The sequence below is a fragment of the Macaca nemestrina genome, chromosome 12, assembly GCF_043159975.1.
Source record: "Macaca nemestrina isolate mMacNem1 chromosome 12, mMacNem.hap1, whole genome shotgun sequence".
Classification (NCBI taxonomy): domain Eukaryota; kingdom Metazoa; phylum Chordata; class Mammalia; order Primates; family Cercopithecidae; genus Macaca; species Macaca nemestrina.
Genome location: NC_092136.1, coordinates 44,809,185 through 44,833,521, shown reverse-complemented (window position 1 = coordinate 44,833,521; position 24,337 = coordinate 44,809,185). Strand labels below are relative to the sequence as shown.

The 24,337-nt window shown below is 41.9% G+C and overlaps 1 protein-coding gene across 3 annotated transcripts in view; it reads left to right on the top strand.

Moving 5' to 3' along the window:
• The window catches only part of LOC105487015 (neural EGFL like 1), a 934,667-nt gene that overhangs the window by 179,920 nt on the left and 730,410 nt on the right, over nt 1-24,337 (top strand). For all 3 annotated transcript variants that reach the window (XM_071074963.1, XM_011750278.3, XM_011750280.3), the window contains exon 4: nt 3,066-3,236. In XM_071074963.1, the coding sequence (XP_070931064.1) occupies nt 3,066-3,236 (171 nt within the window). The remainder of the gene's footprint in view (nt 1-3,065; nt 3,237-24,337) is intronic.

Below are 24,337 nucleotides of genomic sequence, written 5' to 3'. Positions count from 1 at the left end.
CTTGAAAAAACCCCAATACACCTGAGTCCTGAAGCATGAGGACTGCTGAGGGGTAGATTGCTCACTAGATACCAGCCTACTGTCACTTCCAGTGTCCTCCTTCTACCTGGCAGCACCACATGGCTCCTATTCACTTGCTCGTAGCATCAAACTTCTGCTCCCCTCATCATGACCAGCTGGCCAGGAAGTAAGGCAACACCTGGCATACTACTATAGTGCTTCTTAAACATAGATGTAAACGTAGAACGTGAATCATCTGGGAGTTTTGTTGAAACGCAGATTCTGCTGCAGTAGACCTTGGGTCATCCCAATAATCTGAAATTCCACAGGTGATGCTGCTATTGGTGGTCTGTAGACCACACTGAGTCACAAGGTTCTACTACAAAACATGAGTCTTCCCTCCAGGCTACAGCCAAATCCCATCAGGCCAAATGACTTTCTGCTCAGAGTTGCTGCACATCTTTATTTGTAGAGCATTACTGCCTGGAAATGTTGCCTTATTTTCCTCCCAGCCCTCATGAAAGAATTTTATCCAGATGTCGCTTAGCCATCCAGTGTTTTTATTGTCCCTAAGGCTGCTTCAGCAGTTATCTGACACGTTTTTTCAAAAATATATCATCTTGATTTTCATCCAAGTTGCATGAGATGCAGCACTTTTTGAATATGTGCAGGATGTGGCCAGAAACTTTAGTCTGAGATACAAGTATCATTTGCCTGACACTAGGACAGACTTCTCTTCTCATAGCTATATGTTTGTGATTACCCCAAAGTAATCACTGACTCCAGTGCTTTATAAAGTGATCTTTAAGAGATGTGTTTATAATACATTGAATACTTGCTCAATGAGGCCACAACCCTGAGAATAATGATGAAATCTGGTTAAATATATTTGCCTCCCTGTTTAATGATTCCATCAGGTGACTTCTGTGAGTATTTCTAATTGTCATTGATTGAAGCCCTTTCAAGGTCATGTCCCTTCCCCCAGTAGTTGCTTATTGGTCAAAGTAAAGTAATTGAGAGATTTCTCATGATGTGTGAATCCTGGTAAGATCTCAAATATAAGCTTGTGGTGCATTTCTATACAGGTGCTAAATGGTCTTGGGCAAGATACTTAATATCTTTGATCACCTATAAAATAGGGATAATGAAATCTACCTTAAAGAAATTAAAAAGATGATGTCTATGAAAGCACTTGCCATATTCCTGGCACATGGCAATCATTCATTAAATGACTTTTCTTACCTCCTCATTTGTTCCTTTTAGGCCATTTTCCACCTTTTTTTTGGGGGGGAGGGACATATTTTACTTCCTTCTTCCCTAGTCACAAACCACCTTCAGAAGTGGGATATGTATTTTAAACCCCTTCTTAGTTTTTCATTATGTGTTCAGTAAAGACATGTTGAATGAATTAATGAATGACCAATACTCTATAACATCTTCTTGATCTCTAAGTTCTCTGATTGTTTGGTTCTTCAGTGTTCTAACAACTTAGAAGAAATTGGAGAATTCCCTTAAAATAAATGGCTTGTTAAAGCACTTCCTTTTGTGCAGTGTTATAAAGTATGTATTACATAAATTATTACTAATAAGTGTGAACCTGGGCCTAGAAGTTGGCTGCTATGGTATAAATAACCTCTTTTAGTTTATGACCTTGGGCATGATTCTTTGTACTGGTGCAAATGAGGTGAGTCAGAGGCTGGTCTTGACTCTCTGCTTGCCCTTCACTGTTTACTTTGGAAAGATCTGTGAAAGATGAGCAAGACATATGTATTTGTTCTTTGGCATGACTTTTGGGATTCACGCACAATAGAGGCTGAGTTTCATGATAGATTCATTTTAGTCCTCATAGAAAATACATTTTGTCTTTTAGATTAAATACAGTTTGGCTCGTGGGGTTAGCCAGTTTAGTGGATTAGAATAGAAGCAGCAGGCCCTTCCAAATCTAGGGATTAAGCCTAGTTACCTGTCTAGGCAAATCGCTCTGGAGTTGCCTGTATGGATGAGTTGTTGGAGTTAGTGCCTGGAGAGGCTATCCTCACCACTTTGTCATCATGCCTCTGGGATGGGCGACAAACTGGTAGAAAGTGCACACACTGTCAAATTTAGATCTAAGTTTAAATCTGATTTGGGTATGTTTAATCCTTAATCTCAGTTTTAAAGTTTTTTAAAAAGAGATAATACCAGTCTCATGGGTTTTTTGAGTGATAAATTAGTATATGTGAAATACCTACTGCAAGCCCTGGCAGTGAGATCAGGCCCAATGTTGATGACAATGACACATTTCAGAAGAGAGGCATAGGAAACAAAATAGTTCTGGCACCTGTGAAAGTACCAGCCCTGTTGTGTGCCTGAGGAGTGTCCCAAAGTTGCTTGTAGTATTTTATGACTGAAGTGCAGACCACAGTGGTAAGGCTAAGAATTTCTTATGGGTCTGAAAAACAGGATCATAATCTTGGAAAAGAAAAAACTTAATTGCATATTTCATTCTCTGATAATTTGAAATACTGATTCTTTTGTGTCTAGCTTCAACCTTTTCTCCCCTGCTTATTATCTAGGAATTGTTATTCAATTATATCTTTTTGTTTAGGGAGAAGAAAAAGACTAATCTTTTCATTCTGACAATGTATTTCAATCCCTGTGTCCAACATGACTTCTATTTCCCTTTAATTCTTGAAAAAGTAAAGATAATTGTTCTAAAAATAACCATCAATAGATCAATTCCACATGAATGGCCTTTTTTAGACATTCATGGAATGAGGGTTCTGATTTGTACTTTGAAGTATTTAAGAAACACTGCACTGAGTTTTGCTAATTAGCTGTGGCTTGTTACCTCACAGTGGATCAATTGATCTCTGTTTCAGAGGCTCAAGATGTTGCCATGAGGGTTCTCAGACAATAGATTCATTGGGTGTCATACAGTGCATTGATTTCAGGTCTTAGCTCTTTGTGTCATGTTTAGCTATATTTTAGATTGTGAGAGACCCGGTAGTAAGGGGTTGAGGGATTGATGATGGCTGTGATATCCAGAACTAAAATAAAACAAATGTTTGTTCCTTTACATACAGCTATTTTGAACTGGAGAGCAGTGGCCTGAGGGATGAGATTCGGTATCACTACATACACAGTGGGAAGCCAAGGACAGAGGCACTTCCTTACCGGATGGCAGATGGACGATGGCACAAGATTGCACTGTCAGTTAGTGCCTCTCATCTTCTGCTCCACGTCGACTGTAACAGGTATTTCTTTGTCTTTGAGCGTTGCTGATTCTGCCCTTGAAATCAAGCAATGGAAAAGGGGAAAAAAATATCAGATTCCTTCATGACTTGCCAGGAAACAAACACCAAGGGACCCTAATTGTAATTTAACCTACCAAATGGGACATTAGGCATGCTGAAATGACCAACTGTAATATGATAAGAAAACAGTTCATTAAAATGAAACTGTATCCCGTGATTAGGAGCAAATGTACAAAAGGTTGATTGCAGATTGGGGAATAGTAAGTGCACCTCAGTGTGCTCCAGGCACTGGCTGGAATTCCATGGAGCTGTGATCACAGTTAACATTGATATATTGTTGTTGAGTTCGTTCCACTTGGAAGCGAATAAGCTCGTCTACCTTAGAATGAATCTGAGAAGCCTGTGCTACTGAAGCAGCTAATTCTATTTCACTTCATCAAGCTCACCTTTGCTTAAATATCTTTTCCAAATGGAGGCTTCTTAAAGAGGCTGTTGTATGAGCCTTTTGGAATTGATGCCGTGTATTTTCTCCAGAGGAATGAGCCTTCCAGCTTGTCAGGGGATGGTGGGACTATTTGTGAGGTCTGGGGGGTTTTACAGGAGGTTTTGGGCTGGGGTGGGATGGAAATGTTGTCTCCCTCGTCTGTCACTGGAGCCAGGCTTAATGAAAGTTGAAGAATGAGGGAGACCATCGGCTTCTATTGCATCATTTATGGCTGGACAGCTGGATAATGGTGTTCAAGGGGAAAGTTTTTATCTCTCCAGAACCCACTGAAAATCCTTATGGATAGTGACCTGAGTCCAATTACAGAGTTTTTTTTTTTTTTTTTTTTTGCATTCTGAGCAGTGCCCATGCATTGTTGATTCTCATTAATGATGCCATCAAAGTTAAAATGACTTTTCAGCCACACAAGGCTTGCTCCCTTGAACCCAGGATAAGGAACAGGCATATTGGGGATAGCCTGCCTTCCGAAAACCATCGAGAGGAGAGATATTCCAAGGTCAGTCAGCTTTAGACCACATTTCTCATGAGGAGATACTTGAATGTGCCTGCCACTCTGACTCTGCAGTTTCTTTTAGAAGAATTGGAAGGGCAGGGAACTGGTGTCAGGCTCAAGGGAAGGTTTGCCATCTTGAGGTGAGTCTTGGTCCATTTTGATGTGACCTATTTAAGGTACGTTTTAGACTTCTGAAGAATTGTGGTTTCCACCAGATATAGTAAGTATGTCTGGACAGAGTTTCCATAGAAACCACTAGCTCCTTTGTACCCTGCAGACCGGGCCTGGGCAGCCTGGATAAAGCCAATGCTTAGCTGCTATATCCATTTTCACTTTCAGGAGCTCATTGCCCCCTTCAACTCTCTAGAATTAAAGTGGCCTATCAGGCAGCACTCCTATGACCCACTGTGACCTACACCCACATGCTGTCCAAATGGGATTGTAGAGGAAGAGCCCTGCTTATCCTTCTGAGCCACAGGACAGAAAGAGGTCACAAAACCCAAGTTTAGTAATTTCCAACTTCAGAGTCCTGGAGATACTGCTGCTTTCTTGCTATGCAATTTTTTGTTTCTTCCTTCCAAAAGTTGTACTCTGTTTCCTGACATTCTTCTCTCAAGAAAAGTTCTTAGGTGGTGGTTGGCCTTTAGTGCTCAGTCCACATTGGTGGTTGTTGTTGTTATTTACTCTGCATATCAATGGCACCTCTTTGACCCTGCCTTCAAACTTCCATATGCTGTATGTCCTTCATGGCAACCATGACCTCTCTACCAGGAGATCTGTAGTTCACAGTATTCTTTAGAGTCATTCCCATTTATAAAGAATTGACTGAGGGTATTCCAAATATTCTTTCTGTTTTCTTAATATTTTTCATACTTTGGCTTGTGGCATAACATGTCCCTCATGTAAGATCTTGGAGGGAAAGTTTATGAAGTTGCTGCTAGTTAATGATTCGTAGAATCTAAACACAAATACATTTTTCAAGTAGGTCAGAGAAAAAATGGCCCCAGAAGACTGGGTAATAAGAAAAGTAAATTTTGATTTTCATGTAGGAAAAGTCTAGAAACATGATTCCAAAATCTGACTGTACCTAAGAATTACCTGGGGAACATATTAAAAAAAATAGATAACCAGGCTTTGCCTCTGGCCTACTGCGTTAGATTTCCTGAGGGTGGAACCTGAGAAGCAATATTTTTAACAAGCCCTCCATATAGGTTCCATGTGGGCAGTCTCCCTTGGTGCATGGACTGGCATTTCAAAACCACTAGTTTAGAAAGAGGGGAAGGAATTTGGTGGAGAGGCTGGGCTACAACAAATAAATGAAGTCTTGGAAGACCAGTTACCTGAAGGAGGGTAAGAAGGAGAAAAGGTTTAAGGAGAGGGTAGTGTGTAATGCAGGACATAAACCTTACCTTCTTCACAAGTTTCTTCCCAGCCCGAACTTGCTGACTTTAGAGTAGCGGAAGCTCTGTCCCATATATCAAGAAGCCGGTTCTATCACTTTTAGTCTCAGCCACCCTCACAGAGAGTGAATTTCAGCTATCCATTTCATACTACCTTGTGATTCTTATTTTTTGATCCCTGTTATCTACCCTTAGAGTTTTTCTCAGCCTCTCACCCAGTAGTGTTCTGCTAATTAGAGCATGAAAGGAGATGATGTTAGATAACTTTTGAATGTTGACTGTGCTAGGCACAGTGCTGTGTACTTTACATAGATTAACTTATTCCATACTCATTCTGTTAGTTTTTCCTCTTTTTAAGATGAGGAAACTGAGGTTATATATTTGCCTGTAATCCTCCTACTAATAAATGGCAGCACCAGGATTTGAACCCAAGTTTGACCTATGAGTGTCTGCATCTAGCTACTACTAAGCTATTTAGCTCAGTAATGGGGACCATTGACACTTTATTTGGTACATGAGGGAAGGCCAAGATTCAAGGTGAGCAGTTTGTTCCTTTCTAGTATTTCCCCGCCACATGTCTTATATTGCTAATCCTGGGAGCTGCTTGGAAAGATGTGGAATCCGACTGATGGAACCCTTTGCACTGGTGCTGGAGAAGGGATATACATTTATTAGGCCTCTACTATAGGCCAGGTAATGTGCTAGGAATAGTATTCCTTGGGATATGGGGACAGTTTTACTAGACCCATTTTGCAGATTTGGAAGTAGAAAAGGTCAAGATAAATAACTAGGTGTGAATCATATAATATAATAAGCATATAACCAAAACTCTGAGTCTGAAGCTACCTCCAAAACCTTAGTCTAACCCACCCTCCAGGTGACTTCCATAGTATGCTAATGACATGTACTGCCAAAGACAAGGTCACAACCATACCAGGGAGTTTTTCCAAGGGAAAGATACTGCAGAAGGTTCAGGGACCATGAAAACATCTAAAATCAAGAAGAGAAGATTTCCCAGATAATTCCATTGCTCTGAGGAATATTAATGTGGCAGGATTTTGCACATTATTTTTTTAGGTCAGAATTGAGAAACAGAACTTTTTCAGACCTAATTGTACAAATTGTCACAAGAAAAGCTACTGCTATTTTGGTCGGTAGTTCAACACTTTCTACTTGCTACCGAGACACTTTTCTCCTTGCTTCAGCTGTTTAGCTGGGCCTAGTTAGAAGTTCCTGATGTGTGGATAGCAGATTACCCCAAGCTAGAAAAATAAAAGGAACCGTTCAGTTGGGTGGGCAGACTGATTATCTCCATTGCCTTGGGTTTTTCTCCAGCTGCCTTTTATATTAAGAGTTGCCAACGAAGCCTAGAATGAAACCTGGAACGAACCTTCCTTAGATTCACCCTCTCCCTTCTCAGCTCACTTTACAGCCTGTCTCTATTACTCAAAGGACAGAATCCACCAACATCTGGGATTTGGTGCATAAGCAACTTTTCCCTTTCAGAACAAAATGAATTTTATTTCCTTCTCTTTATTTGTAACTTTTAATTTTCATTCAGCCCATCAAATTAATTTATTGGGCACACTATCTCTGCCAGGCTGTGCAGGATACAAGGAAATAAGAGTCCTTGCCATCAGGAAGTTCTTGGCTTATTCATTTAGTCATTTAAAATTCGTTCTGAAATCACCAGAGCCCCTCACAGTGATTGGGCCTAATCCCTTGGTATCAGAGGAAGCCTGGATGCAAACAACAGCCCTGTAAGCAGGCTGATTTGATAGCTCTCAATGGCAGCTGAACAGTGGAAAGAAATGGAAACAGTGACTCCCAGGATCTTGATCTTGAAGTGACAGTGGAGCTGAGCTCCTCAGCAGCTAAGAGATGGATGGCTTTTAATTCACCCAGCCTTTGACCAGCACGTTTTGTGATATGCAGGCATCCCTACCCTGTGTTAACCTCCTCATTCCTCATCGCTGGAAAAATTCAGCTCTTAAGTGCAGTCTGTCACATTTCAACTTAGCTCTGAACTCTCATCTTATTTTTTCAGACTTGTTCAAATGTGTATGGCACATATACACACATCTGCAGCCCGATTTTCACCTTGACAGGGAGTTAACAAGTGATTATAGTCTAGACTAGACTAAACATATTTAGCTTTTCCTTTTAACACGTGCTATTTATTATCCACAGAGCACATCCAATTTTTGCATACAACTGACCTTGAAAAGCTTGCAGAATCCAAAACTAAACTTGCTACAAATCACTGAATGAGTCAGTAATTCAAGGTTTCTATCTGAAATTTCTGAGTAATTTCAGGTTGTGAATATCTGTTTATACGTGTAGACTTTTCATAATGAAATCTGTTGATATGGCATCTTCCTTCCAGAGAGCTCTGCAACTACTTACCAACATATTATTTAACCTCGTATTTTTTGAGGTGGTTAAATCACAAGTCTAATGCATGATGTTGGTTTTATACAAGCATTTCTGCTATAGAATGCAGAGGGAAATTAAGAGATGACTATCAGAGGTCTCAGCTTTCAAGAGAGCCAGGCTGAGACTCTCAATCTCCTGGTTCTCCAACCGATAGGCTCTTCACTTCATAAACAGAAATACAAGAGCACAACTCATTATCAAAATTAATTAAAATAAAATTGGAAGCTACCATATGCCTCATGTCAAACTAACAAAGCAGCTTCAGATCCTCTATCTAGGAAGAGATGGCAAGGAAGCTGGGAAGGTAGGACATACTCATGTGTAAATTTAAATAACAGTACAAGGCAAGAGAACAAGAGATGTGGTAAAGCAGTCAGTATATGACATATTGCTGGATTCCTGGTATAGACAATCAGGCCTGGGAGGTCACAGTAGGGGAAGCTCCTTGGGGACTTGGAGTAACCTCTCAATTTCTTACCAGCCTAGGTGAAAATGCATGACAATCTCTACAGCTTTATGGTTTCACCATTATGTGATCTAATTCTGTATCAGTCACACGAGTCAGGCTTAGAACAAGGTTTGTCTCACTGGCATCACAATGCCAAACCTAGTCTGGTGAGAGAAAAGTGTGTATGGGCAAGTAGTATCGAGTTGGTAGTGAGGGAAGGCCTGTAGGGAGAGACAGAGAAGGAAGTGTGGGAGAGGGAAGGAAAAGGAAAGATTTGTCTTCCATGTTTCATATTTGAGGCATTTGAGCTCTGTAGTTTAACCTAGATGGAAACACATTTTGGACCCTAGTCTTAGTTTTGCCATTTATAAAATGTAAATTTTATGTAATGATGCAGGAGTATGAAAGCAAGAAATCTATGTCTAATTTTCTCATTCATTCATTCACTCATTCATATGCCAGAAATTGCTCTTGCATCTTAAAATGGGAATAATATTAATTCTTCTACCATAGCGTTGTGGTAAGAATTTAGCTAGAGGGTGTATGCCAAATTCTATGAAAATGTTAAGCTTCTTTATGAACATACAACATCATTGAGCACAACAGACGTGTACCAACATATAGAGAAGGTTTTAATGTATTGTACTGAAAATGAGTAACATTTAGTCCAATTTTTACCTCTGTGAAAATAGTGGCTTATGTCCCATGGATTCAGGACATAATGTGTAATGTAGGTTCACTGAACAATGTGAGGTTTCTGAGGTTATTCTGCTTTCCAGATCCTAAGCGAGGTTCTCCAGTAGTTTGTCTTTGAGTTCTCTGGTCTGTAGTGCAGCACAGTATTGCGTGCTTTTTACACCAATAGAATCACTTTAAAAATCTGTAACTGAGGCAGAGTGGGGAAGGAAACACCACCTGCTATGTAAGATTTTTTGTTGATCCTGGCAGGGCTTTGAGAAAGTGACATGCCCTTTTCCCCTTTTTATTCCTGTGAGGAGTGGTTCGGAAATTTACTCCCCACCACTCATGAGGCAAAATTATCATGGCTTTTATGAAAGGATGTAAAGTTTTAACTTTACAAATGAGGGAACTAATTCGCTCTCATTTTCTGAATGTCCTAAAGCCCACATGGATGAGCCAAATGTATACTATTTGCTTCTCTACTTTGAAAGTCTGACTTTTTAGCACAAAAATGCTCTTGACTGAAAACTTGAACTGAAAGAAATTGGTATTACCCTGGGCAAGTCCTTTACTGTCTCTGGGCTTTAGCTTCCTAAGTATACGATGTGGGGCTAGGACTAGATGACTTTTAAGTCTTCTTCCAACTCTAGCCTTCTGGGTGTATCTCCTTCTGATTCTATCTCATCACAAGGCTGAGTTCAGGGCTTGCATTACCCTCCCCCCTTGCACCATGGAGAGCAACTTAGCTTGTCCTCTTCAAAGTGCCATTTCTGTAGTGGACCTGCAGGGGTTTGCAATCATCTGAATTTATATGTGAGTTGGCAGTGCAACATGCTGCTGATGAGCAAAGACCAAAGCCTACTTCTCCTGGATGCTCACTCTCTCTTTTTCTTTTTTAAATCACTTGCTGGAGAAGCTACTGAATATGTACTTTTGGATGCTAATGAATGCTGGCCTTTTCTTCTTTCCACCTTGTGCTGTTTCTTCCTGAGTTCTCTGCCTCAGGCATGTGACAGTGGACAGCCTGTGTGGGATGCCGGCTTTTCTGGCCATGGAGGCATTAGTGACCTACAAGACAGGGCAGTGCACAGTAGCAAGCAGATGATGGATAGCTGTGCTGTGAAAGACACACATCCTCTGAATGCTGAAGTAAAAAAAAACCTTGGATGCTGCTAAGTCACAGAGATTTAAATAACAGGAAAGAGATCTAATGTTAAAGAGATAGATGGCCAATATAATACTTTCAAAATGAGATTTTCAGGCAAAATAGAGAGTGTCTGCTTAATTGCTAAGGCAACCTGACCATTACAGTGTTGGATATCTCATTCTGACTGAGCCCCCACATTTCTACTCATGCTGTGTACCCTGTGGCATATTCATTTCAACTTTATTAGGTGGATTCCAAGTTTAACCTTGCCCTATGTTCTATTAACATCAGTAACAGACCTATTTCTAATTTTTAAGAGCCTTCAACTTTTTTTTTTTTTTCTGGTGGGTTTAAATATGCCTTTCGTTAATGATTGCCTCAATGGCAGAGAGAGATAGGAGGTGAAAGGATTAATTGAAGTGGAAGATGAGAGAGTGACCTGCATTTTTCTCCATCCACTTGCACTCCTGGGCTTTCAAGTTTGCAAATAGAAAGAACTGGGAAAAATACAATAGACTCTTTCCTTTATCTAGTGGTTTGTTGGCTCCCTGAAGTGATGAGCAGAATAAAAAGAAAGCATTTTGTTGCATACATGAGACCTGAGATGTGTTAAAATAGAGAGGAAAATAATACTCATTTCCAACTCATAGTGATTTCATCTACCTGCCTTCAGTCACATCTCATGTTGTCATTGTATTACGTGGACATGGGTCTATATAGATGAATGGAGGGGGAAAATAGGTGCAAGAGAAAAATATATTTTCTGATAGGAAAAATATTGATGCTTGCATCTTTATTGTTGTAATTTTACTCTATTTTTGATGGATATGCATGGTTATTTTTTAAAAAGAAAAGCAAGGAAAGAAAATAAACCAGAACAATATACCTGGTGAAACTGTTTGAAAAAAATATACACATTCATATATTAGTTTTCTCTGTTCCTTTTATGCTTCACTTGTTGGAAAGGAGCGTTGGGGAATAAAAAATGCATGAGCCATAAGGACTTTTTAATTGAAAAAACAAAAGCAAAACCAAAGAATTCCAAACAGTACATTAGTTTTCCAGGTAGATCAGGGATGCTGATGTCGTCATTGAAAACAACTGATTTTCTATACTACTGTAACAAGATTCATCTATCTCCTTGGAAACTTTAATTAAACTAATGTTATAAATAATAGCAGCCAGAGCTGTTGGACACAAGAAAACAGATTTATAGCTGCATCTGTTCAGCTATTCTTTTAGGTAGTATATTGGGGTTAGGGTGTGAGGATGAAGAGGCTCAGATGGAAAATGATTCTGTGCACTCTTTTTCCTGCACAAACCCCAAATCCAGGTGACTTTTCTCTCCAGATTATCCTTTTTAGTTTGTTGTGTTTCTTCCAGCAAGGGTTCTAGAGTTGCAGAGCCAGCCAGCTAATGTGCCTGGACCCACACCTGAGGGTTCTCATTGGCAATTAGAGTGGAAATAATTTCTCTTCTCCTTAAAGGGCTTGTGTGATTGTGTCTGCAACTCTCCCTCAAGAATGCCATGTCGCATCCCTACTCATTAGAGTCTATTAGTCGGAGGGTGTCACTTTTCCGACAGCAAATTTCACACATTTGAACTTACAGGCCTCAAGTTGTAGCCATCAGTTGGCTTCTTTGGGACACTTGGAATGCCTGTATTACCCAGAATGGAATTTTATTTTCAATAGAGGTAAACAGCCCCAGGCTGTGATTAGTGCTGGTATATCCTCAGCAAAGCATTTGACTAACTAATCCTTCGATGCAGTTTTGCTAATATCTGCTTTCCAGGTCTGATGCTGTTTTTGGCTGAAGTACAAGCAAGAAAGGGGCTGGGGAAATGCTAATTCAAGTTTCTTGTATTCTTTGACATTTTAACCTCAGAGGCATAACACGACGCTGAGGAAAATGTAGAGCTTTTGCTTAATCATTAGTGAGATAAGGTTAGTGTCTTATATTTCTCTAGAGATGATTAATACGTTCACTTGATCTTTATAGCTCTGTGAGATGGATGTGATTGCATCTTATAGATGGGAGGTTTTGAGATGCCAAGTATAAGGTATGTGGATGTGCTTTGGTCAAGATTAGGCTGAGGCAGACAGGGCCAGAGTAACTCAGTGAGTTTGGAGCGCAGGTGCATAACTCCACTTGTTATGTAATCACAGCCATAACATGGGAAGGCTCATCACCTAGCTCAGAGCCACTATTGTTTGTAAAAGGTATAACTGCACTGCTGACGCTGTGCATATAGCATGCATCCAGAGGGAGAGAGGGAAGCTGTTAACTATGTAAGGGAGAGCCAGCCTTGCAGGCCAGGGAATGCAGCTGTAAGCATGGGAGCGGGAGGAGGCGCAGAGCCAGATCTGGCAGCCGAGATAAAGGCAAATGGTGTGAGAGAGCTGCTGATGAGAGAGTTGCTGAATAAAACCATATTTCACCTGCCTATAGCCCCCGAAGTGTTCTTTCAGCCATTCACCACCCATCCACTCACTCCCCTCAAACCTCAGCATGGGCTGGAACCTAATATCTGGTGTGACATTTGGCATAGCTGGCAGGAGAAGGTGAGTGGTTCTTCAGCCCCGAGGCTCCCAGCTCGGCTATGTGACCTCGGCATGGGCTGTGGTACCCAGTGGTAGCGGTGCTGCTTTGATGAGCCTCAGTGGAAATGTGAGAGGCAGTGGATGGGTCTCCTGTGAGTGTGGAGAAAGCGCTGAAGCAACTGGAACCACACAGCACCAAGAAGGAACATGTCTTTGCTGGCAGAGTTGGATGGGTGTTTCTGATTGCACAGAGGGAAGTACATGCTCAGTCCCTGCAGGACATCACCCAGGTTTAAAAGCAACAGTGCTCCTTTTGCCTGGGATTGAGATGATGCAGTTGAGAGAGTCTTTCTGGCAGCCAAGCAGGCAATTCAGCAGACACAAGCCCTACAAGTAGTTAGCCAGGGGTGTCCATTTAAACTTGATGTGCATGTGACCACAGATAGTTTCAGTTAGGGCCTATAGCAGTGCATGGAGCACTGAATACACCAGTAGGCTTTGGGTCCCAACTATGGAAGGGAGCTGAGCTCCAGTATTCCTTGATAAAGACGCAGTTAGTAACTGCATATGCTGCCCTTCAGGCTCATAAGAACATAATAGGATGGGACACAGTTGTTGTGCAGACAACTTACCCAATAGCAGGATGGGTACATTCATGGATAACAACCCCCCAGACTGGGACAGCACAGACATCCACTTTAGCAAAGTGGGACACCTACTTAGAGCAGCGGAGTACTCTAAATACAAGTCCCTTAGCAGCAGAAGTACAAGAGTTATTGAAGCCTGTAGCCTGTAGTCCTAATGCAAGATAGGGCCATGGGGCCTGAGGTACCCCTAAACCCTGAGCCATCACTGTTTAAGGAAGGGCACCCCCCTATTTCTGATGAGGCATAGTATGCAGATAAGTCTAGCCAGAGTACTACTGCTGCCTGGACTGCTATTGCAGTCCAGCCTAGTACTGACACTGTAGAGTTTTATACCAAGTGTGGGCAAAGTAGCTAATGAGCTGAACTCAGGGCAGTATGGATGATGATCAAGGAAGTAACACCTATGGTAATCTGCACCAATAGCTGGGCAGTTTATCAAGGCTTAACCTTTTGGTTAATTACCTAAGAGTTACAGAATTAGCTAGTCACCAACCCATGTAGGGCCAGGCCATATGGCTGGATCTATGAGAGGAAGGATGACCTTCTCCAACTAGGTATGAGGACAAATGATAATCTGTTGTTGCCTGCCCCAGCACCCCTGAAAACAGAGGGAACAGAAAACCTGGTGTTAGCCATAAGCTCTCCAAGCTGCCCTTTGCAGATGGTTGGCTATCATAGCCCCCTGTGGGTTGCCCCCCGTGGACTGCAGTATAACTTACATGGTACTCCTTGGGTATTTAATGTGTGGCCTCCACAATTAACCATTTGTAGGGGAACGGCCAAGGAAGGGATCTTCGTCCTGGGGCCATGTGTACTGTCTGTGTGGCCTATTAGAAGCTCCTCTGTGACTTTGGCACAGGTACAAGATCCAAAAGAACCATGGGGAACTGATAAGGTGTGGTACCATTGCCCAGGGCAGAAGCCCTTGGCGACTGCATTGTTATCCAGAGATGAAAAATTAACCTGCATTTTGCCTGAGGAACATGATTTACCCCTGTTAGTACCTGTGCCTGCTTCGTCATTTTGGCTGTAGGTTGACATGCTCCAACAGCATTGCAGACTAGGCCCACACCTACGCTGAAGTAACCAATATCTCAAACTGTTGGATCTGCACCACCCTTCCAACAGCAGCTGCGGAGAGCTTGCCCTGGCATGTCCATCCAGCTTCCGTGAAGAACTGGACATAGCTAGAGACTTGGGGTTCCACGGACATTGGTTGAGATACAACACAGGAGCTTTTAAGGGGTGTCATAGGAGATTAAAGCAATTGAGTGCCTTACTGATGACCCCCTACAGAGTTGGTGGGCATTTCTGGGCCCTACCCTATGTTGGGCCCTAATAATCATAGGTAGTATAGTGGGAATATTAGCAATAGGTTGTTACTCCCTATATTGTTGCTGTAACCTGTAGGGTTCAGGGTGCTGCCCTATGGGGTCCCCACTAAGAAAATGCCCTCAGCCTAGGGAGTGGAATGTAAGAACTGTGTGCCAAGCCTATATATCAAACTTATGTTCCCCAAACTTATAAACTTGTGTGTGTATATTGAGCCTGTGTACCCAAAGCTTATGTGTATAACCTGTATATCCAAAGCCTATGTTTCCCTCAGCCTAGTTGGTGGAGTGCAAGGTACATGGATGTGCTTTGGTCAAGAATAGGCTGAGGCAGACATCCGGGCCAGAGGGACTCAGTGAGTTTGGAGTGCAGGTGCATAACTGCACTTGTTATATAATCACAGCTATGAAGCCATAACATGGGAGGGCTCATCACCTGGCTCAGAACCACTATTGTTAGTAAAAGGTATAACTGCCCTGCTGACACTGTACGTATGGCATGTGCCCAGAGGGAGAGAGGGAAGCTATTGACCTTGTAAGAGAGAGCCAGACTCGTAGGCCAGGGAATGCAGCTGTAAATGAAGGAATGGCAGGAGCCACAGAGCTGGAGCAGGCAGCCGAGATAAAGGCAAACAGTGTGAGAGAGCTGCTGCTGAGAGAGCAGCGGAATAAAACCATATTTCACCTGCCTAGCGTGCCCCCTCCCCACCCCCCTGGTGTTCTTTCAGTGATTTGCCACCCATCCACCCACTCCCCTCAAACCTCGGCATGGGCTGGAACCTAATATTTGGCGTGACACGAAGTAAAGAAGTAAGTTGTCCAGGGATACAACATAAGTCAGTGGCAGACTACAGCCAGCGCCCAGGGGTCCTTCTTTATTCCTTTTTTTGGGAGGAGCTTATTCTTTACCACTCCCTCCACCCCCTGTTCCATCTGTAGTCGCTCAAGAGAGTCAAATAGCTTTCTCTGGGCTAGCACCCAGGGCTTGGATTTTCTTATTCTCTGCCTCCTTCTCCCTGTTTGGTGAGATAATACTTTTATCATGGAAGAAGAACAAAGTATTCAACTTATAAACTGGAGAAAAAACACACAGGCTAAGTTTTATGTATCACTTTCTGAGACTAGGTTTGCTGGTCGCCTCACAAGACCACTTCCCTGTTGGGCCCAAATCCACCTTGTTATAAACTCCAAGTATAGCAGATCAGTTGGTCTTTAGATGCTAGAAGGCTTATGTGTATTGTTTTTCGATTCAAAGACTCCCTCCTTCCTGGAATTTGAAGTATTGATAGGTTCATGACTTCAACACCACAGAGATATGGCCCATTGTCCTTGTAAGATTTGTATGCCTTGAGTGTGTCTTGGTGCTGATGTGTAATAGCCAGGGACATAATCTTACATCATGCTGACTGCAAATGAGCCATTTGGTCATTTCTTCAAATGTGGAATAGACGTTACACTAGTCTCCAGTGTTACGTATGTGGTTTTACACTGCTTCGATATAAATTTTGATATTTGCTACCTCAAGGTGACAAATTCTCTGTGTTCTTTAAGGGGACTTTACAATTGAAGGTCTCATTAAAAACCAGTGGTGGTGAAATCAAGGGTTGGGCAGTAGGAGACCCCCATTTAGGAGAGCATTTGTCGTTATTGCTTCTTTTATTGGCACCTAATTAGATATGTACTAGAGGCTGCAGGAACTAATAAGAGAGCACAGGAGGTAGGGGAACGCATTGAATTCTGAGTAATTTTCATGGATGGCAATTTTTCATGGACATTAGGTTGATACATAACGACTTAACACTGCAAACCTGATCATCCTATTCCCTACCCACTGCAACACACAATTAAGCTTGCTTAATAGCCTCTGATAAGCTTTAGGATAAAGGTCACAATCCTTAATATAGCTTACAAAAATTGTGTGTAGTCTAGTCCATGTTTCCTTCTGTAGTTTCTCCTTACATTGGTTTCTGCCTTTTTCTGATTCCGAGTTCTTTTAGTTCTTTAGAAGTATCATATTCACTTAAGCCACAGAACCTCTGCACAATGCTGTTTCTAGGATGTCAAGTTCACTCCTACACATCCTTATTTTTCAGGCTAACAGAAAGGGGCCTCTTGTGTTTTACGCTTTTACCATAAAATAGTGTTTGCTTTTCAACACAGTAATTTTTGATCATGTGATTGATGTCTGCCATTCCTGTGGGCCATAAGCACCCTATGAGCTCACCATTGTTTCAAAAATGCCGATCATAGAGCTGCCACCTAATGGGTATTCAGCAAATATTTGCAAATACCCGAATGAATGAATAAATGGCAAAGCTTCTCTAGGGATCTGGATTCCTAGCTTGTGGTCACTGATCCTCGCATTCTCGACGGCCTCATTAGTAAGTTCCTATTTCTTTGCCTCAGTCTCCTCATCTGTATAGGCATCATTTCTACCCAGTCCACGTGTACAGGGGTGTCGTGAGGTTCAAATGAGAGCCTGCACGTGAATGTGTGCTGTAACTTTCAGTGTGCTTTATGAATATCAGGCACAAGGAAAGGTGAAGATGAAGTAATCCTAGCAGTTTTTGCTTTGAACTTTCGAGTATCGTTCTCTTCTTCAGGAAGGCAGTTAATTTATCTGAGGCTTTCGGTGATTTCCTGGTCTGATTCACAGCACAAGGTGAACTGTGCCTCGCTCTCAAGTTGAATTTACATGTGGCCTGTGTCAGCGGGAGCTCTGGCAGGTGTGAAGGAGTGGAGGCGAAGTTAATTTACAGATAGAGTACGAACATAAACTGATCACAGGTAGGGTGAAGGGATATGTACCCCTGATGGAGAACAAACACAGTTGGGTACTTGTGTTTTGCCTGCACAGGACATATCTCCATCTTTAAATCCTGTGGGTCTGTTTTGTAAAATTTGAAGCTCACAGTAAGGGCCTCATTCAAGCCCATTAGACTAACCTCTTTGGGCAGGATTTCATGACTCCCAGGCTATACTGGTGTAGCCTTAGTGTGAAGATCAATGGATATGTTTTTCTTTAATTTTTAAAAATTATGTAAGGTGCAAAGTGTTTAACGCTATACAATACCCATTGCCCTGCCCTTAATCCTATTGCACAGAAGTGGTCATTATTAGCAGTTTTATTTCTGTTCTTCAGATTTTTTCTTTGCATACACAACACGTTTTTTTTTCCCCCCAATAATGATATAGCATTATATATGTTATTCTTCACCTTGCATTTTCATTTAACAGAATATCAGCCTGATATGCTATTGATCTGCAGCGGGAACATATTCAGCAGGAATGAGGGCTGTTTGGTTTCTTGCAGGGTAGCCTGGGGCTGCTTTGTCCCTTGGTAGTGTGTGGAGCAGTATTCACCTGCAAGCCTCTAGCCTCCTGCTTTGGGCTACAATACATCTCTCTTTCCTGTCCCACACAGCAGTGACTATAGAAACAGGGCAGGGAGCCAAGAGCCCCTGCCCTTGGATCAGCATGTCCTGTCTCAGCTGCATAGCTAGGTGAGACCATGGCAATTATCCTGCACTGAGATGGGAGTAACAAGATTGAACTGGGTTTGTGATAAGAGTCAGGTGCTCCGAGCAGGGTCATAATGCTCAATCTTATTTTGTGTGGCTGAAATGGAGCTAGTGCTAGCCAGGGTCAGACATCAGGTGAGCACAGTGAGAGACAGTGTAGTTTAGTGGTTACGAGCATGAGCTTTTGGAGTTGGACAGAACTGAGTTTCAAGTCTGGCTCTGCCACTAGATACGCTACCCTTGCCAAGTTACTTTTCTAAGTCTCAATCATAAGATGGGACAGAGTACCTCCCTCAAGTGACTGTGAGAATTAAATGTGACAGTGCATTTAGATCAAATAGGACACTCCTGGTTGCTAATAACAGTAGCTGAAATGATAAGGATATATAATGTTTACTTCAGAAGTTTAGATAAAGCCGTGCCTGGGATGAGTCAGTAGCTCAGAAGTGACATGCAGGAGGGACACCCTATGTGTCCTTTGATTCTGCCATCCTTGGCATTGTTTCTAGATGCTTTCCTCTGGAAAATTAGCACTGTGTCTTGTAAGTAAGTGTTTAATATGTGCCATCATGATGATTCGGATGCTAAATCTGACTATGATTCTTTCTCATCTGAGAAAAGCAGAAGTGAACCGCCAAGGACAAAATATAGGAGATAATACCAGTGTCTGGTTATTCAAGAGTCATTTTTTAACAATTGAATTTTTTTTTAAATCGACAGAAAATTGTATGTATTTATTGTGTAGAGCAGGTTGTTTGAAGTATGCATACATTGTGGAATGGTTAGAACTAGCTAATTAACAGATGCATTCTCTCACAAAGTTACAAATTTTGTGGTGAGAACACAACATCTATTCTCTTTGCATTTTTCCAAGGCTACAAGATACTTCATTAATTCTAGTCACCATGCCATACTATATATCTTGTGAACTTATTCACAGTCTAACTGTAATTATATATCCTTTGACCAACATCTCCTTATCATTTTGATACATGGCTGTTCCTGCCATCAGGGCATCTTCAAAAGACAGGGCCATGGTCAAAGAAGGGAAAGAATATGAGTGGTTCTGAGAGGCCAGAGTGCCTCCTGCCTCCAGAGACCATCGTCCCAATTGGCAGGGCTCAATCTTGTTGGCCTTCACTTTGGGAAACCCGGCCTCTACCTGTCTGCCTGTTGCTGCTGCCCTCTTAAAGGCCCTTTCAACATAGGTGTTCCTTATACATATAAAGGGCCATGGCAGGCCCAGCTACGCCAGAGCCTGATTGCAGCTTTTACCCAAGCCTGACTTCACACTTACTTTGATCTCTTGATCCTGTCAGCGCTTGCCTTTTTAGTTCACCAATCCCTAGATTTTGATACCTACTCAGTTTGGCAACTTGTTGGGATTCCTTCCCTGTGTACTGAGTTCAGAACTTCCTGGGTCCTCCTGCCAGTCCTCCTGTACAGCATCCTCACTGGCAGGACAGCCCTTCCTGACCTCAGGGGAGATTCTGACTTTGCTTTACTAGTCTCCCTGACCTTGACTTTTTGATACACACTGATATTTTTATTTTCCTGCCCTCCTTTAACGGCAAGTTGTATCAATGATAGTTTGGGGGATGGTTGCTCTGGACCTCTCTGGAATTAGAGCTATGCAGCAGTGGAAATCTATATCTGCAGTTGAGCTTAAGGCTTCACTTGGAGGAGCTCTGAAATCTAGATTTCAGATTCTGGAGATGAATACGAATACAACTTTTACAGGATACATGAAGCTGTTAAATGCACAAATTATATGACTGAGCCTTGCTCTAAAGCTCATCCCTGCTAAGCACCACATGAAAAAGGTGACCCAGTATTTGCAAGATGAAAAATCACTAGGATTAGCCAAAATGTCACCTCCTTCAAAAGAGGATGTGCTCAGGTATCAGCTGCAATCATCCCTCAAGCAGGAGGCCGGGTGGGGTGCTGGAAAAGTCTTGGAGTCTGAGCTGGGTATCTTCTGCTGGCTTCTCTGGAAACATTGTCTCCCCTCCCTTCACTCTGCTGTGTCTGAGCAGGCTGACCTGCGTGGGCTGCATCTGTGGGCTGCTTTGCCATCTGGATTTATTTTGAATTTTATTAGCAGGAAGAACAGGCCGGGGAAGGGAGGAGGAGAAGGTATCTATTGCCCTGTCTCCTTCTCTGTGGGGTCACCTTGGGCTGGCTGTGACCTTTGACTGAAAGCCACAGACCGTATTAGGTGGTCCTTTTTGGCTTCCTTGCCCTTTTATGCCAGAAAGGGAAGAGGTTTTCCCATTTTCTTTTTACAAACTGTAAGGTGCCACCATCCCTCGCAGTTCATGTACTCCTGGCCTGTACTTCTGTAAACAATCCCTTTTAATCTATTATTCTCTTTGCAAATGACCAAAGCACAGTGTACTGACTTTCCCACCAGGACGCTGACTGTTACAGATCCTAATTCAGAAACCCTGGCTCTCTCTCTGGCTTCACCACTTCCCAGCTGTGTGCCCTTGGGTGTGTTTCTTAACTCCCTTGAATCTTGGGTTTCTTTTCAGTAAAATGGGGCTGGCAGTCATTTTCTTGCTTCTGTCTATATCACCCTCCCACCTCCTGCCTTCAAGGAAGAAACAAAGAGTGTACAAATGTTATATAAACTGTAATGTACTGTGCACAAAGGAGGAGTTACTATCTTTGTGATGTGCGAGGAGCTTGAAGTGGGAATTGGGGAAAGCAGAAGGCTTTGAGGCTAGAGCATTTGGGTCTCCAGATGGGACTCTGCATCATCACCTGCTTCTCAGCACAGCCAATGAGAAGCATGTCTGGCAGGAGAATAGGACCCAACAAAATACCCTCCAAAGCTGATGCCACAAGACTTCCTGTTCCATTCACCTTAGCCCACAGGTCCAACTCATCTGGAATACAGATGAGAGCTCCTCCAATTACAGACAAATTATGTAGGGATGACATTAGCCTCTGGGAAGATGGACTCTATGGTAAGGCCTTTGGAAAATACAGTTATGTGGTCCAAAAGGAGGAAGCTGTTGAAATGGTGCTGAGAAACAGGTGAAAAGGCCAATTTCTGGCCTTTTGTTTTTCAACATGCAGAGAGTGCAGTATTGGCAAGAGTAAATCCTGTTATTTGCGTCTGGATAATCTGACATTTGTGGCTAAAAGGAAATGGCCATGGCATTTATATTGGAAATTTCCTTGGAAGGCCTTGTGCATGAACTTCTGGAGGGAGGTAGCACCCACTATAGCAGATCACTCTTTATCACGTCAATCACCTCATCCTCTTTTATTGTCTTTGAAGGACTTATCATTGTGTAAAATTATCTTGATCAGTTACCTGTTTACAGTTTTATGGTGTGTGTCATTCTTTCCTACCTGTACCCCTTGCCTCCAATAAGGAAATCAGCTCCTTGAACTTATTTTAATGCTGAGTTCCAAGCACTTGGCTAAATGCCTGGCACAGAGTGGAGATTCAACAATATTTGTTGAATGAATTAACAAATGAGGGAAGGATTACTATGCATAGTTGGCTATGTTGGGCACAAGACAGAATTCTGGGTCTTTAAGGAGCTCACATCTAATGTCTAATATCTTTCCACAACTTTGAAGCAATGGGCAGGCATAAACCCACAACTCCAAGACGTTAAATACTCAGGACCCTAATAGAAGCAAAGGCACAGATCAGCTGTTACAAAATTAGAAAATGGGAGACTTGACTTCCAGTGGAAATGAGGGGAAAGTAGAATGAACAGAGGTTTAAGAGAAAGGCTGTGTTCATATTCAGATCCCTAATTTCTCAATGGTTTCCTTTTGCCTAAGTTATTTGGGCCACAGTTTTCTCATTAAAAAAAAGATGATGATTGACTCTACATCATAGGTTTAACTGAAGTAATGCATGGAAAGCAGTTGGGCACATAGTAAGCAGTCAGCAAATGTTGTTATTATTGTTAGCAGCAGTAGTAGGATGAGAAGGAGGAGAAAGAGGAAGAGACATTTATGAACTAAAATTCAGTGAATCCTGAACAGTGGGTGAGAAGACTTGGGTTCCAGCTTTTCTCTTGCTATTCAACTCTGTGGTGATCTTTGAAAGAACTTCCCTTTTCTGGGTATCATTTGCAAAATGAGGAGTTTGAACTTACTGATCTCTGGGTATCCTCAAATTATTATTAGTTTGCATAGAGTTGGGCTTGAAGGATGCATAGTGTTTGTGTTTAAGAGAGTACGGTGTGCATATGGAAGAATAACTTTCCTACTTATATTTATTTTTTTTCTGCCCATGCCATAAGGTTATTTAATTGAGAAAAAATAATCACATATGTCTTGAGATCCTTCTACTCCAGTACCTGCACACTTTGGATACAGAGGAGCAACCAATCAAATATTCGTTTTCTTGGCTGACTTACTTGGTTGGATATTAGAATTGGAAAGAGTCCCAAAATTCCTTTTTTAAAATTTCTGAATTGCGAATGAGACATTTATTTTGCCCTCACTCATATATACTTAGGTAAACACAGAGAAATAGAGGGAGGGTGGAAGAGAAGAAAGAGGATGTCGAAAAGGACTGAATAATATTTATAAGTTGTTCACTGTGTGTCAGGGGTTTACATATAGCATCTCATTTGACCTTCAGAACAATCCTGTGTGGTGTGAGAGCAGATGTTTTTAAGGCATCTTCATTTCCATTTTGACTCTGAGACAGTAGGATCAGGGAAGTTTAGCCTGTTTAAGGTCCCAGAAGCAGGAGGTGCGTTAGAGGTGGGATTGAAACCCAGACCTTCATGACTCCCAAGCCATCATATTCTCACACTTTGCCAGTGTGACTATTTCATGCTGCCTCCTCTCTTCTCACACCCTCAACAATCCTCCCCTCTCCTCACATTCAGTTTATAAACTTGTTTCCTGCCTCACCCAGAAAATAGAAACAATTAGAAGAGTAGCTTACTGGCTCCTGTCACTATCTCCATGCACCTGCCTGCTCTATACTCTGCATTTTCCATCACTACAGGCACTGTCCATGCTCCAATTTAGGCCACCCCTTTCCCTTGTGCCCTCTGTCCAGTATCATCAATATTCCCTCATCAGAACCATCTCAAGCAGCATTGTATACATTATATAAATCCATCCGATGTAAATAAAAATCTTCCTCTAATCCCATATTTCTCTCTAGCCATACTCCCATTTCTCTGCTTCTCTTTATAGTAAAATTCCCCAGAAGAGCTGGCAAATGCTCTGCCTTCACTTCTGCCCATTCCATTTTCTCTTGAATTAACCCTAGTCACGTTTTGATCCTTATCATACCACACAAAGCAACTCTTATTAAGGTCACCAGAAACCTCCATAGTACCATTTCCAGCGGTTAATTCTCCATCTTCATCTTATTTGACCTGTCGGCTGCATTTGACGTAATGAATCACCCCATCCTTGAAAATTATTCTTCACTGGGTTACTGGGCCACCCAACACTTGCAGTAATTTTTTTCACTCGTTACTTTTTCTCACATGCTAAATATAATGATCAGTAAATTCTATTAATTTTATCTTCATAATATATCAAGAATCTGACCACTTTTCACCACTTCTACAACCACCAGCCTGGTCCACAACTACAAACTGTTGTAGACTATTGCAACAAGTTTCCCTGCTTTCACCTTTGCTGTGTCCCAACCTATTCTTAACCCATCAACCAGAGTAATGTATTCAAATTAGATAACATCACTTCTCTCCTCAAAACTCTTAAAACTTTGTATCTCAAAATAAAAGATTGAGCCATAGGATGACCTATAAGTCTAAAGTGATCTAGCCCCTTGCTGTTTTCCCAACTTCATTTCCCACGATTCTCTTTCCTGCTTACTCTGCTCCAACCACATCTGATTCCTTGAACTTTGATGTTGTTCCTTGAACATTCCCTAATCACTCCTTTATGTCTTTTGCATTTGCTGTTTGTTGTTCCTCTAATACTTTT